Below are 16368 nucleotides of genomic sequence, written 5' to 3'. Positions count from 1 at the left end.
AATAAACCCTCGGAGCCAGGATGAACGTCCAACTCCAATCGTCATTTATTGATTGTAACAAGGTAAAACTGGTGAGAAAACACAGATACAACATCAGTTATAATCCGGAAACACCAACACAATGAACACCATAGCATCAGAACATTGACTTAGATAACAATAGATCCTGAACGGACCAGGCCCCTACATTACCACTGAACAGCTAGACAAGAGCACATGCCGGTGCGTTGCATACAGGCACATCGTGTATTCATCCCACTGCACCCCAAATGTACAGCATTACACATAACACTAAACTGTGGATGAGATACTTTGTCATCTTTACTCTCCAGATCGCAACATAGGCACAAGTCTGACTCAACCTGCTAAATCACAAGTAACATCCACAATAAGGAAAGTCGCAGGCTTCGTTACTAACTAGGCCTCGTATTTACTACAACAACTTAACGGCACCATAAAGGCATTTACATCACTATAACGGTCATTCCAACAATACAACAGCATTGCCAATATTATAGGAATATAAACAAACTTACAGACAATGCTTCTTAAGCTCCCACAATGGACAAGTGCGGCTGTGGTCTCACTAAGATGCGATGCGTGCCACCATCTTGAATTATGAGTAAGATGGCAGATGCCCGCGTGGTTCACTGAAAATCTAACATCGTCACTTCCTGGTCACGTGACCAAAATTAGCAACAAAAACAGGAACTTCCTGTATAAATACGCCCCACATCTGCCGTGAGGCAAGACACCTTGTCATGAAGGAGCGTATCTGGGGTAAGGGTCATGGGCGGTGTCAGTCGAGAAGCTCCGGGAACCATCCCAGAGGTGGAGCTTGGATGCGCCAGCAAGATATAAGGAGCACTGAACCATTGGTTCGGGGCTATTAGCGTGGAGTCTGGGTCCTGAGTGCGTCGCTGCTCACCGTCAGCTTTGTCTTTGACCACGTGGCTGTTCTTCTGCGAGATCCGCTCCGTCTTAACTGCTATGCTCGTCAACCAGCCAGCGTAGCGCACGATGGAAAGGGGCTGCGTGTTAGAGTAGCCTTGGTGTAGCTGCGTTACTAAGTGTATCGCCCTGTGTGCTCTTAATAAACAAGAAGCCTTCTACTAAGACGTGTGTCGGAAGTCGCTCACTACACATGTATCATGTATTCCTGATTGAGTATCGGTGTCGTACATGTTAATGTTAAGAATAATTACGTAATTACGTCTATATTTGATGTCTTCAACGATATTGCTATACGTTTTTTTTGTCACCTGCATAGATTTTCAACGCAAATGCTGCCATAATAAAGGGCACCAAATCATCTGGTGGTATTAATAATCTAACACAATAACCATGTTGTGGAAAATTAATACAAAAAGATAAGCAGACAATCTTTGTATATCTTTTTCTACGTAAAAATTATGCATATGTAGTGACATAGGACGTCACTAATGTGTTGGCCCGTACGAGGGCTGGGGGCCCCAAGGGGGTCCCTGGGGGGTCACGTGGTGGAGGACCCGGACCTTCCCAGAGGTGAGGGAAGGGAGGCGTGGCTTGGGCGGAGCCGGCCACGCCGGAGCGGATATAAGCGGGGTGTGAACGCAGAGTGGGGCTGTTCTACCCCGAAGTGAAGATGACATCATCCGACCTCAAGTCCCGGGTCGTCGTCCGTGACCAGGCAGCTCGTTGCCTGCCTTGGTCACGCTGTGTAGTGTTCCAGATTGTTAGTGAGTTGAGGAAGGTGGTCAACACCTTATGTACAGTGTTATATTACTTACTGTTTTAATAAATAGTCTTCTTGGTTCTTTCGGTAAAGTCACGTAGAATGGAAATAATAAAATAATAATAAAACATTATAAAATAATTCTCACAACGTTTCGGCCACAACGCAAGCAGCCGTCCTCAGGTGGAGAACAAGTCTGTCGAGAAGACAGAGTCTGAATGAAAACACCCCAGGCTTGGGGCGTCTATTTATGCTGGGATGGAGGGGGGAAGCGAGCCTTGACAAAATAATTTGCATATCAAGAGGAATTAAGCATATTTATGGGAAATGCAGATATGGGATTAGTCATTACTTGTGGAATGCGTAGGAGGTGGACGGGGGGTTTCAAAGTCATAATATGCCCGTGCATTATGCAGGATTAGCAGCATCAAAGGGAAGGAGTAAGGTTAGCATTAATAAAGGGAAGGAATGTTAATAGTATGGAGCTGCAGCAACTAATATGCTTATAGACTATACATTGTAATATTACAACATGTATTATTCTACCCACCCTACTGTATACCACACTGCTGTATATTTGTAATATTGTAAATTACGGCGGGAGACCACTTGACGGGTAGCACACTTTATTAACACTTGTCTTTGCCACAATAACACGTGTGGTCACTACAGCTCACGCTACACGTTCCACCCGACACGTGTGGTCACTACAGCTCACGCTACACGTTCCACCCGACACGTGTGGTCACCAGCTCACGCTACACGTTCCACCCGGCTACACACACACACGGGCTCTCCAGCCCCGTAGCTTCCAGGGGAACCTACAGACCCACCCCAGCTTGGGTATGGGTCACGACCACTGGGTCCTGTGGCCCGGCCCTCACACGGACGTCCGGCCCCGGGTCCCAAGGTCCCGCCTCTGAGCCACACAGGGTCCCGGCCCTTACAAGGACAGCGGGACTAGGGGTCTCAGGGCCCTATCTCTTCCTCCTCCGTCTTCCGTCTTCACTGGTCACCAACTCCCCGAGCACCCGCGCGCATCGCCTTTTATAGTCCTACACTCCCGGGGAGACGGAGCCTATGCGGACGTCGATGTGAGCACCACCCTAGTTGACCAATCACCACGCGCTGCCACACGATCCCTTTTCCCAGCTTGTGTCAGCGCACACAACCAATCACCACGCGCTGCCACACGATCCATCACTGTCAGCGCGCGTCACCACTACACAGCCAATCACCACGCGCTGCCCCACGATCCCTACTGCCAGAGCGTATCACCCCTACATATTCACTATACAATTACGATACTATATATTACCTTATACATTATTATACAATCTGCTATACACTATACCATTGACCGTCGCGTGAAAGGTACTGATTGTGTTCACGTTTACGGTGACTTTCAGACCGCAGTCCACTCACTGGCATTGACTATATATCTTATATTCTCCGCAGGGAATGGATTCTTTGCTCCGCTGCAAGCCTCCTACTACAACTCTCCCATTGACATATTTCGTTGCTTCCTCTTAGTACCTTTCACGCGACGGTCAATGCTATAGTGTATAGCAGATTGTATAATAATAAATAGTATAAAAGTGTAATGTTTAATACAATGTATAAGGTAATATATAGTATCATAATTGTATAGTGAATATACAGCAGTGTGGTATACAGTAGGGTGGGTAGAATAATACATATTGTAATATTACAATGTATAGTCTATAAGCATAGTAGTTGCTGCAGCTCCATACTATTAACATTCCTTCCCTTTATTAATGCTAACCTTACTCCCTCCCTTTGATGCTGCTAATCCTGCATAATGCACGGGCATATTATGACTTTGAAACCCCCTGCCCATCTCCTACGCATTCCACAAGTAGTGACTAATCCCATATCTTCATTTCCCATAAATATGCTAAATTCCTCTTGATATGCAAATTATTTTGTTAAGGCTCGCTTCCCCCCTCCATCTCAGCTTAAATAGACTCCCCAAGCCTGGGGTGTTTTCATTCAGACTCTGTCTTCTCGACAGACCTGTTCTCCACCTGAGGACGGCTGCTTGCGTTGTGGCCGAAACGTCGTGAGAATGATTTTATTATGTTTTATTTTTATTATTTTATTATTTCCATTCTACGTGACTTTACCGAAAGAACCAAGAAGATGAATCCCTGCAGTCACGAAAGCTTTAAATCGAAATTTAATAAATAGTGTTGCCTCCAAGCTGTGTCTGTGTTCACCTAATTCGAACCCATTACACATATAAGAAACTTTACAAATCCCATCAGCCCCAAGAACTGAGAGTACATGCATTAAGAAGTATTGATTCAGTACAAACAACTCTGGAGAAGTTTATGCATCATATAAGTTTGCGTCTGATTAGGATCCATATCATAAAAATAGGGTCATTCCCTATCATTTTTGGCAGGTCACCAGCATTGATTCAAGCGAGACACTCCATGTCAAAACAGGTCCAGAGTTTGCTTATACCGAATCAATGCTGCTAAAATTATGCATTATCAAATAACCGTGAGGCTGGCAGATTATGTACAAAATTCTTGTATTGTTTAGGTGGAGAGACATCTATGAAGTAAGCGACTTATGTGCTTATCGATTGTAATAATAATTTGCGGATCATTATCAATACACGTCTGGATGAAGGCTTACCAATATCGTGTTATATTCATACTTAGTTGCGCTGGTCGACGCGGGTTAATGAAGGCAGAGTCCAGCACTGGTTTATATCTCACCCACTGGGCAACTCCCTACTCATTAGGGTTGATACCTTCCCAGGTTTGACTTGCACAACTTGAGATTTGGCTTCGGTGTTCGGGTGGTAGGAAAGTGGTCTTATTGGCTTGAACTTCATTACGCTATACTGCTTTGTTTAGATAAACCTGGGCCGACTTTTAAATATTCCTGGGTTTAGTCTGTGGAAAAGGTATTAAACCTACCTCCACTCTCCCACCTGGTAATATGGCCTTACAAAGGTGAATTAATATAATCCATCACATGCCCCTTGCAGGATTCCATGGCCCAGACCAAGGTTCGCATCGCACGCGAGTTCACCCGCATGAGGGCGACGCTGAATGAGGACGAGAGGGCAGCTCTGGACCGCGTGGACGTGAAGGGGCGCGAGCTGCTATCTCGGATCGAGGAGCACATCACTCATTACGAGCGCGAGATCAGCGACCTCCAGGCAGCAGCCACGGGCCTGCATGCTCTGCAGGAGGAGAGAGACTCACTCACGTTCCTGCAGGTAGAGCGCTTGCGGATTCTTGGCGAGTGGTCAAATTTCACTGTGTCCTCAGCAGTAGAGAGACTCCTGGCTAAAGGGTTCACGTTAATTAACACATCTATGTGTGTGTTTGTGTTCAACCATGGTTGCCGAGAACAGGCCCCAAGGCTTGGAATAAAAAGTGACTGGCTACTGACAGCTTCGATAGTACAGCAAATAACAATGAACACACGGTTATAGGAAGCTGGGAATAGAGACTAAGCGAGGGCGTTTAGTGTGAGGAAAGGAGAAAGAGAAATGGTGTCCTACAATACTGTGGTTAATCCTTTTCCGTTCTCAGACGCCTACAAGTTGCAGTGTGGGTCCCTTTCATCACTGAATTTTGAAACACGCAAGCAGTGAGCGTAAATTAAATTCAAAAGGCATGGCACCTTTGTTTTTAAACAAAGTGTAGTCACCGCAGAGAACGAAAGTGACACGACCACACTTTGGGATTGTAGGCACCAAACTATGCCAAACGCCCTCCTGCATGGCATTGTGGAAGCCTTGGCGCTGATAAAGTAATATTATTTTAATTCTGATTACGTTTGACTTCCCAAGTTTTCTTCCGATTCTGATGACTTACATGTACGTTCTGATGACGTACATGTACGTCATCAGAACGTATCATCATGACGTACATGTACGTCATCAGAATCGGAAGATAAACTTGTTATTCGTACACTTACAGTACCCGTACAGATAACAAAGTGACTAACCCACAAAGACAGTCTGTGTGCATCTTCACCACATTAACTTGTTTATTATCCAAGATCTCTTTCAATACCCTCGCAATGTTCTTCTTTTGGTCACCGTACTATGAATGCTCTTCCCCTGGCTCCTATTCTCATCGTGTTTTACATTAATACAATAATACACCATGATCACTCCTGTCTATCTATGGTTACATTTATCTTATATTATTGATCAATCTGTCCATGTTTTCTTCCACAGGGTCATATGAAGAAGACAAAGAGGTACCTTGGTGCACGAACACAGGCTGAGGCTGGGTTTGCTCACGATGTGATTGATTCAGTAGGAGAGGGGTTTGTTAACGTGAGGATTTGATTAACCAACTACTGTATATATTCAGAGAGTGTTGCTGTGTCTATCCCCATGTCTGTCTTTCTCCCTCTCTCTTGCTAGGTCTTTATGTGTTTCCTGTGTCCATGTCTTTGTACCACCTTCTTTGTTGGTCTCTACTACTATTGATTTCTGCTACTATATATCTAACTTGTACCCTATGGTGGCACAGTCCATTGTATAGGTTATTAACTTAAATGGTTCATCTAAAGTCAGGGGGGTATTATTGCAGAGTTTAGCAACACAGTGGCTGAGCACAAGTGTTTCCGTGTCTTCTCCCTGTCTCACCATGTCTGTGTATATATTTGTTGTGTGCTTTAACGCGTTCATCTTCCTCAGTCCATAGTTGTGCAATATTCCTTAAGGACCCTGTACTCGTTTTCTGCAACGTTGACGTTTTTATTTCGCTGTTGCCTTGCTTACGCACCACGTATCTCCTTTGTAAGATAGCAAGGAAACTGGCTAAGCATTCCAAACCGTGTTGCAAATCAAAACAAACGTAATATTGAATATTACCCCGCCCAACTCCTGCAGGATTCTACCCTCAAGTGATTTTATTATACTCATATACCCTGTGGTGTATCGGTGTTGTGTCTGCACTGTTTGTTGTCTACGTGTTGACACGCGCTCGTGTTAAGTCCTCTCTCCCTCCCCCGTGTGCTTAGGACTGAGCGCCCCCAACCACCTGCTCTTCCAAGTGAATTGACTGTGGGTGGCGTGAGCTGGCTGAGTGGAGTCATTGAGAAGCTCAAGCTGTCTGCACCATGTGAGTTGAAATTCACACAGCCAAGACACGTATGTTTGTACAACTTATTTCCCACCGTACATAGCCAACCGTGCTAAGCAGAGGTCATACACGGACATATAAAATGAGACAACAACTGCCATTCGCCACTAAATAGTGGTTACATCACCACGGCGCTAGTGCCATGCTATGTGTACGTTAAGGTCACGGGACAAACCCAGGTGCCATGGCCAATGCCAGGCTGCAGCTTGCTTGCTCCCCTGCTCCTGACGCTCCTGGCATGCTCTTGTGGTCCCAGACGTCCCACCGGCCCTGGTTCACTCCCCAGGTCGGCCGCTGGAAACATATAACAATAATAATAATATCGTCACCTAATGTTTACCTGTACAAAATCTATTCTGTAGAGTTGGAGACAGCACTCAACTCCTACTTACAGTGAAGATCCCCTGGTCCTCACTCGTGTCGCTCCTATTGTTCAGTCCCTGGGCCAATCAAGTGAGATGTTCATCTATACATAGCTTATGTTTCCCTAGCCCTGGTTGGCGTGTTCTCCCCCAAAACCCATTCCCACACCGGTCTAACCACACTCTTTCCAACTCACGGGGTAGGCTTCACGCACTACGCCACAATTACCCCAATGAGTTTATCAAACCTGGCTCAGTGTAAAGGGGAGGCATGTGCTGCTGAAACAGCCAAGCCCAAATAGCAGGGCCCTGGGTTCAATCCCCAATTCTAACTCCTATCCAGGATAGCCAATGTCCTCAAGTGCGATGAGTCTAGCTGTAGCTTAGTCTCCAATGATTGAACAACAAATCCAACCCTCACCACTCATGGCACTCAATTCACTCTCAACCAGGGGTAAGGGCATCGATATCAGTGGTGGAGGTAGAGTGGAGCTAAATAACTTAGACAACTCAGCTTCTGATAATTGGTTTTTTACCCTTTTATGAAAAAGGGCCATTGCCCGAAACGTCCACTACTATATTTTTACTTTTAAGGCAGTCTTAATGAAAAATGCTAGTTTTCTTCGTAGCTTATATTATGTTATCTGACTTGCGTGTGTTCCCTTGTGCACGTGCTCCTATTTCTGTCTTGTCAGTTTAATTACAAGTGTGTACTTCTCCATCCTTATTTGTGCACCTTTAAGCTTTTGCTAAATGTCATTTGTATGTATGTTGAACTTATTTTGCACCATAGGTAGCGAACCGTGCTAACCCATGGGTCTCTGTGGGTCTCTGTGTATGTGTATAAATGTTGCACTTCTTTTGCAAAATAATTAACCAAACTGTGCTTATCAGAACATTTGTCAGAATTTGCCAGTGTTCATGGATCTAATTTTTTTTATACAATAGGTGCCACTGCACTGATTGAACACTTTCCCTGATTGGACACGCTATGCTGACTTTCATTGTCAAGTTCAGATGTCCAATAGTACTCCCACCTGCTCTCCCCCACTCTCACTCATATAGGTCAAGTGTGCGTAGCAGGTACTATGTGGCGGGCAGCAGATGGCAGGGCATACAAACGCACCGCTGTACTGTGCTCTCACCAGCTGTGCCACCTGCCTTCGCCAACACGCAGTGACCGGCGTGGTGAAGTATTGTCAAATATCCCACACGACCTGCACGGTGTAGGGAGGCCCTAATCCAGCAGTGGATTGACAAAGTGCCTGTTACATGTCATCACACCGATAGCTACGCATTACAACGTTGTATAATAATGTTCATTATGAATTGCTCTATTGTAATGTACATGCGTGTAAGTGCACGAGTGCTATTGTTTAGTTGTGCTGTTGTTACACGGGTACTGTGATTATTGTTACTGCAGACGGACGCTCACCAACTCTGGACCCATACTCGGCCCAGAACAACCTTCAGATTTCCTCGGATCTCAGGACGGTGACACGGACCGCTGTCTCCCAGGATCGCCCCGATCACCCACACCAGTTTGATTGGTGGCACCAAGCAATGTGCTCCGAGAGCTTCTCGTTGGGTCAGCACTACTGGGAGGTGGACGTGGGGGGTGCGGCGGGGGGCTGTGACGTTGGAGTCGCGTACGGGACGATCGCACGGAAAGGGCGTGGTGACGAGTGTAACCTGGGACAGAACGACTCATCCTGGGTTTTATATAAAGATAACAACAGCTGGTCAGTGCATCATGGTGGTGTACGGACCTCAGTGCAGGTGAGGGATCCTCCCCAGAGAGTCGGGTGTCACCTGCACTGGGAGGCGGGGCTGCTGTCGTTTTACCGCGCTGACTCCATGGAGCTGTTACACTCCATTCACCACTCGTTTAGTCAACCGCTCTACCCCGCACTGGGTGTGTATGGTGTTGGTAGCTCAGTGAGGATTCTGGACCTGAGTCGTGTGTCCTCAGATCATGGAGTGTGAGCAGCGCAGAGAAATGAGCACAACACACAGACTCACGCACACAAAGACACAGATCCCCCGTGTAGCCTTAACAGACTATGAAGGCCGCAACGGCACTCGAGGGGGTGGGTGGCCAACACCACGCCCGGCCGCCTTTGTCTCCCCAGTGGTGATGTTTACACCCTGCACTCGGAACTAATTTGAGGCTGAGTCGACCTACGGGAGGCCCATGACCGGTTCACCAACACCAGTGACGACTATTTGAATCGGTCCTGGGTCTCCCCTAGGTCGACTGAGCCTCAAATGAGTACCTGGTGCGAAGAGTAAATATCGCCCCTGGGGATATAAAGGTGGGTCTCTCCCAGGCTGGCCTTCATAGGTACAATTCAATAACACCACTTGACCCAACAATATTTTAAGGCTATACAGGGGATCTTTGTCTGTTGGTGAATGGGTTGGTATGTGTATGCCTTTCTCTGTGTGTGTCTTTGTTATTGCGTCTTGGTCTTCGTGTCTGTGTGTGTCTTTGTCTTTGTGTGTGTCTGGGCATAGTGCTGGTCACCCACCCCCTCGTGTGCCACAGTGCCAGCCTTCATAGTTGCTACTTGCAACTCACAGCACTTGCCCCAACAGTCTGTTAAGGCTACACGGGGGATCTTTCTCTTTAGTGTATAGAGGGGCATGTGCGTAGTGTGGGGTGGGGTGGTGGTGCAGTGGTTATCGCACTGGTGGGGGAGGGCAGGGGGAGCCAAGGTTCTCTCTGACCCCATCGTCCCTCACACTGCACCGCACGCCGCGTGGCGCTCAACGCCGAGAATGTGGAGTTCCACCGCGGGCGTGCTGGGAACGCGTCACGTGACACTACGGGGTTGACGCGCACCGTCCCCTCGCGGTTGCTCGCTCGTTCAGCGGTAAACCCGGGGTGGGAATGGGATGGTATCACTAGCTGAGAACTACTGGTGGTGTGTGCCGAGCGTCGCTGGGCTAAAACATTTTGTTATAACCAGGGGTCGAGTGACTCCTCCACCCACCCAAAGTAGTTTTATTTTACAGGGAATAGAGAGAGAGAAGCCACACCTAGTAGTAGTAGGAGGAGGTCTTTCGCTACCAATATTAATACTATAATAGCCCAGAAATGTGTGTCCCACACGTGACGTCACTCCACATGCCGCACCCCCCCCCCCCCCATCATTAATAATAAAAGAATCATGAGCGGGTAGATTATTACACTCACGCGGAAGAAGGTCAAGCTGAAAATTTTATTTTTTCGCAAAGTCGCTTCAAATATGACGTTTCTCTACAGAAAGTGACAGTCAAAAATAAATATACGCAGCACAGTGCTACATCCGTACATGCCATCACTGCAAACGAGCCCCCCTCCCCTCATTAATTATCATGAGCGGGTGGATTTGAACACTTTCTTAAGTCGAGCCGAATTTTTTTAACGCAAATTCGCTTTAAATTTGACGTTTCTTCATTGAAATTTAATCAGATCAATATTTCTATGCAGCAACAAAGTGTATTTGCTGTCTTTATTTATTTCTTCAGCACAAAAGGTAAGTCAAATTTTTGCTTCTAAATAATGAAAAAATATATACATTTCTCCTTGATTTTCCAATTGAACGCGAATTAAAAACAGTGCTACAATGACATGAAGTGAGGTGTTTTATTATATAGTTTCGTGCAAGAATCACTGCCATTAATATAGTACTACAGTTAACTGCAGTGAAGTGTTTGTTTACATCGCTTTGTGCAAGATTCACTGCCATTAAATGTACACAAGATACAATAATACTCTGGTTATTTTTCCGTAACTTTAATAGTTATGTTTGGTCTTTTTTAATTGAAAACTTACTTCTGACAGTATCAGCAGTCTACTTTCTTCACTCTTCGCTATCAATCGTCCATAGTGGAAGAAACATGTGTCAGTTCAACGCTTCAGGTGAGTTAAAAGCAGTGCTAAATTTACGTGAAGTGTTAATTCAAATTATTGAGACATTCTTTGTCTTTGAAAATTGCACAACATACAGAAGAGTCCGTGCTCAAATAATTCACAAATTATTCTGCTTATTTTCGCTCTTTTTTATCTAAACTTGGCGTGTCTGGCGATCTCACTGCCCATATACACTGTCAAAAACGCGAGAACCAACCTTATTCACAGTCCTATCTGCTGGAAAACGTAAAGTGTCATAATATCTAAATACATCGGTCTAGGATTGCCAACCATCATGGAGGACGAAGATACTGCAGCTAAGAAACAGCGTTTGCAAAGAGAAAGAGAGCAGAGAAGGAGAGCTCGCCAGAGCCAGGTAACTTTGGACCGAATTCTGAGAGAGAATGCTGAAAGTCAAGCAAATCGACGAGAACAAGAAACTCTGGATCAAAAACAAGCTCGCCTCGCTGGCAATACTGATAATCATCTCGCAGGACAAGAACGTCGTAGTCAAGCTATTTGGGCTGAGGCAAATAACGTTGTGGAAGCTGAAGTGATTGAACACAACTGAAGCGCGTTGAATGTAGTTTGCCAGTTCTGTGGTTCACAAAATTTTGCTGCGGAGTGGTCATCAGATGGAGAATTCACAAGTTGCTGTCGGAAAGGCAAGGTGAATGTGGAAAAGCCGATCGAATTAAATGGAAGTGTGGTCCAATATCCTCCATTTCTCCGTGAGCTTTCATCAAATTCTGAGCATCCTGACGACAGAAAATTTCGTGAAAATGTTCGTTCATACAACAGCGCATTGTCGTTTGCATCGATGGGGGCTAAGTTTGTTGACTTTCATGGAGGCGGTCTTTAAGTGTTCATGGTTCATGGCGAAATTTAGCACAAGACAATCCATCTTCAACCAACTAACGGTCAAGTAAGACAATACGCTCAACTTTACGGTGTCGACAGCACACAAGCAACAGAAATTCGCACGAATCATCCTGCCAATGCTCAATGTAATCCATGGCCTCTGGATTAAATCGACCGCTACTATCTAATCCACAATCGACTCGCAAACACATACACCATGCTTCGTGACGTAGTAGATCGAGCTGCACAGGAAACAAATACTGAAGGTGAGGCGACGCCAGGTTTGAATTTGGTGCTTCGGCGAGATCACCATTCGGATCAGCATTGCTACAATGCACTAACTGCCAACGAGATCGCTATGGTGTTTGTGAATAACAATGGTGAGCCGCCCTTTGCACGTGACGTTGGCGTGTATCCAAAGAATCCAGACAACTCCCAACAGCCTTTCATTAATCTAAACATTCTGAGCCCAATTTTGGAGCCAATGTCCTATCCGCTGTTGTATCTGTTTGGTGAAGCTGGATGGCAACCAAATTGGCAATGTGAGGCTTATGTTGTAGCTCAAGTCAACGCAACGCGAGTAAATGTCACCAAATTACAGTATGTTGCAGCACTAACGGTGATCAGAGAGACATTCAACCCACGATTCAGTGCTGGAAAGCTCACGCAACAGTGGATTGTCGATTCGTGCCTGCAAGTTGAAGCGAATAATTTGAATTACATTCGCCAACATCAGCAGAAATTACAAGTTGAGCTTTATCAAGGACTTGTCGATCACATGGAGAATACTGGAGGACAAGCCGGAGTTCCTGTTATTCTGCCTTCAACTTTCGAAGGTTCGCCACGGAACATGAAAGAGTGAAGTGCGGACGCGATGTCAATTTTCGCGAAGCAAGGTGATCCCGATCTCTTCATCACAGTCACTGCGAATCCAAGGTGGCAAGAAATCACCAACAATTTGCATCAAGTTGAACAAGCATCTGATCAACCGGACTTAGTGGCACGTGTTTTCAAGTTGAAACTTAAATCATTGATGCAGGATCTCACTGTCCATGGTGTTCTGGGAATCTCAACGGCTTTTGTCTACACAATCGAGTTCCAGAAACGCGGACTGCCTCACGCACAGATCTTGATAAAATTGCGAGTTGATGATAAATTCACTAGCTCTGAGCGCATCGATCAGGTTGTGTCTGCTGAAATTCCCGTTGCGACTGAAAAAAAGCGGTTACACGAAATTGTCACTAGATGCATGATGCATGGCCCATGCGAAGCTGCGAATCCTCGAGCACCCTGCATGCAAGATGGAAAGTGCTCAAAGGCGTTCCCGAAGCAATTTGCTACCACAACAGCGCACAATGTGAACGGATATCCTTTGTATCGTCGGCGACAAGGAATTTCAGCAGAAGTTCGTGGATCGTCAATGGATAAGAGATATGTGGTAAGTTACAATCCCTATCTGCTGCTGAGATACAATACTCACATCAACGTCGAAGTCTTCACGTCACTAAGAGATGTGAAATATATTTCTAAATATATTTACAAAGAATTCGACTGTGCCAATATGATGATCACTGCCGGCGAGAATCCTCAACTTCAACACAACGATCTGTCAAAATGTCATCAACGCAAGATACGCGAGTGCACCAGAAGCTATGTGGCATTTGCTCGAGTCGCCAGTGCACGATCGTTCGTATGCCGTGATGAGATTGCCCGTGCATTTGCCAAATCAGCAAGGCGTTGAGTTTCAAGAAGGTCGAAAAGAAGAGGCGTTGGAAGCCTCATGAACAGGTCGCACTAAGCGCGAATCTTGGTTTCAGATTAACGTCATTGATCCAAACGCCCAAGATTTTTTGTGCAACGACATTCCCTACAATTATGTGTATGGCAACACCAACTGTAAGCAGTGACAAAGAGGAGGCACTAAGATCGTTGCGAGATTGTACATTGTTGCAATCAAAGATGAGGAGTGATTCTATCTTAGGAGCTCTTGCTGCACGCCAAAGGCGCTACCAGTTTTGAATTCCTGAGACCCGTCGATGACATCGTTTAGACCACATTCAAGGAAGCTGCCTTTCATCGTCATTTGCTGGATTCAGACGAAGAATGGGATTGATGCATGCAGGAGTCCGCAACATATCAAATGCCGAATCAAATGCGACAGACGTTGGCATACATTTGCTGCCTCTGTATGCCAACAAACGCTGGCGAGTTGTGGAACAAGCATTCACTTGACATGCTGCTGGATTATCTATGGCGTCATGACGAAAATATTGCATTGAACATGGCTCTGCACGATGTCAACTCGATTCTCAAACAACATGGATTGTCTTGCGCATCAATTGTTATTCTGCAACCGATTGGACATCCAATCAAAGCTCAGCGATACAACGCAGTGCAAGAAGAACAAGAAGTTGAACGACAATTTTCTCCCTTAATGGGCAACAGTTTGAAGCTTTCACAGCAATAATGAGAGGTGTCGACGATGAGCATGTCCAGAACAGACTTTTCTACTTAGATGGTCCTGGTGGCTCTGGAAATACTTTTTGTACTCCATGCTGCTCTCATTTGTTCGTGGAAAAGGTCAAATCGCTCTTCCTTGTGCGACCACTGGAATCGCAGTGACTTTACTGAAAGGGGGACAAACTGTGCACAGCGGATTCAAGCTTTCAGTTCCCCTCCTCGACAAATCTCTTCGTCGATGAGACTGAATTCGCCAGAAGGCGAAACGCTACGGCAAGCTTCGCTCATTATCATTAATGAAATTACGATGCTGACAAAGCATGCCCTTCAATGCATTGATCGGCTGTTGCGTGACATCATACAAATTCAACGGCCGTTTGGTGCAAATGTCGTCGTAATCGGTGGCGACTTCAGACAGACTTTGCCAATTGTAGCAAAATGCACCCGTGTTGATGTAATCGAGTGCTGCATCAAATCCAGCGTATTATGGCAGCTTCTTACCAAATTGACTCTCACAGAAAACCTTAGGAGTGATGATCAAAATGAGCATAACAATTGGCTGCTGAAAGTTTGATTGGGAACTTTGCCCGAGAAATCTGGAGTGCCGTTAAGTTCCATTGAAATTCCACCTCAAATGATAACGGTTGATGATCCGGTCACCGCTATTTACTGTCAGAACTTTCAACACATGCCTGCTGAAGAGCTTGCAAAAAGATCCATTCTGGTACCTACAAACAAGGACACTCTTGAAATGAACCGAAACATCATCACACAGCTGTCCGGAGATCTCCGAATTTATTACAGCTCTGACTCGATCATGTTGGGAGATTCTGCGGATGCATTGAATTACCCTCCAGCATTTCTTCACGATCAAACGCCTTCAGGAATGGCACTGAAGACAGGCGTTATCATCATGCTGCTGCAAAATCTGAACCCGAATAACGGTCTTTGCAATGGAAGGCGTTTGATGGTAAAATTATTACAAAATAACTTCATCACTGCAGAGATTTTACTGGAATGCAACCGAGGCGAAATCGTCTTCATCCCGAGAATCGGCCTAGCTCTAAGTGATGTCACTCTCCCTTTCGTACTGAAACAACGACAAATTCCGATAATTCCTGCGTATGCAATGATGATCAACAAGTCTCAGTGTCAGACTTTAGAAAATTTGGGTATTTATCTCAATTAACCCATATTTTCCCATGGACAGTTGTACGTGGCTTTGTCTAGATCTAAACATTATAAGCAGATCAAAGTGTTCATCAAGGACAGTCAATTGCAGGGAAACCTTTTGAACAGTGAAAAGAGCTTGCCATAAAAATATCGTATACCGAGAAATCTTCCAAAGTCCATAATTTCATTTGATAAGTAAGTAAAAATGTATTTACATGCAACAATTAAAAAAAAAAGTACAATCACACAAGAAAACGTTAATGTACATCTTTAATATTACAGCTTCCCTCCGAGGACGGGCAAAATGCTAGGTATCTATATATATAAAAGTAAAAAATTATCTGTTTGTGGGTTTGTTTGTGGGTTTGTGTGTGTTCACGCGCTTGCGAACGATTTGCCTCTCCAACGGTGGGGTTTATATGACAAAAAAGCCAGGTATCACGCTGTAAGCCCCGCGGTGAGCAAGCGCTATTCCTTTTTCACATCCGTCAATTTAAAATAGTTTAATTAGCGATTTAGTGCAATTTTTGTGCGCTTTCATTTTATTTATTTATGACGTGTGCACGACCATACCAACTCAGGCGCCTTTGGTGGGTGGGATGGCCCATGCCAAGTCGCACGCTTTCGGTGGGAGTGAGGGGGACATTTTCTTTCGCGTTAGAAATGATATAAAAATATACATAACGATGAGCTTAAATTTTCACTGTGTGATGTCCCTCCACCCAGATGCGTGCAGTTATTACTACTATACAG

The 16368-nt window shown here is 45.3% G+C and overlaps 1 protein-coding gene across 1 annotated transcript in view; it reads left to right on the top strand.

The window, feature by feature from the left end:
• The window catches only part of LOC133359559 (E3 ubiquitin/ISG15 ligase TRIM25-like), a 223482-nt gene that overhangs the window by 21146 nt on the left and 185968 nt on the right, over positions 1-16368 (top strand). Inside the window, exons 3-5 of the mRNA XM_061578003.1 lie at positions 4740-4973; positions 5946-5968; positions 6740-6840. Of these exons, the coding sequence (XP_061433987.1) occupies positions 4740-4973; positions 5946-5968; positions 6740-6840 (358 nt within the window). The remainder of the gene's footprint in view (positions 1-4739; positions 4974-5945; positions 5969-6739; positions 6841-16368) is intronic.

Source organism: Lethenteron reissneri, chromosome 65 (genome assembly GCF_015708825.2).
Source record: "Lethenteron reissneri isolate LAM-NWPU_2019-01 chromosome 65, ASM1570882v1, whole genome shotgun sequence".
Classification (NCBI taxonomy): domain Eukaryota; kingdom Metazoa; phylum Chordata; class Hyperoartia; order Petromyzontiformes; family Petromyzontidae; genus Lethenteron; species Lethenteron reissneri.
Note: the sequence above shows the minus strand (reverse complement) of the source record. Positions and strands in the feature narration are given on the sequence as shown.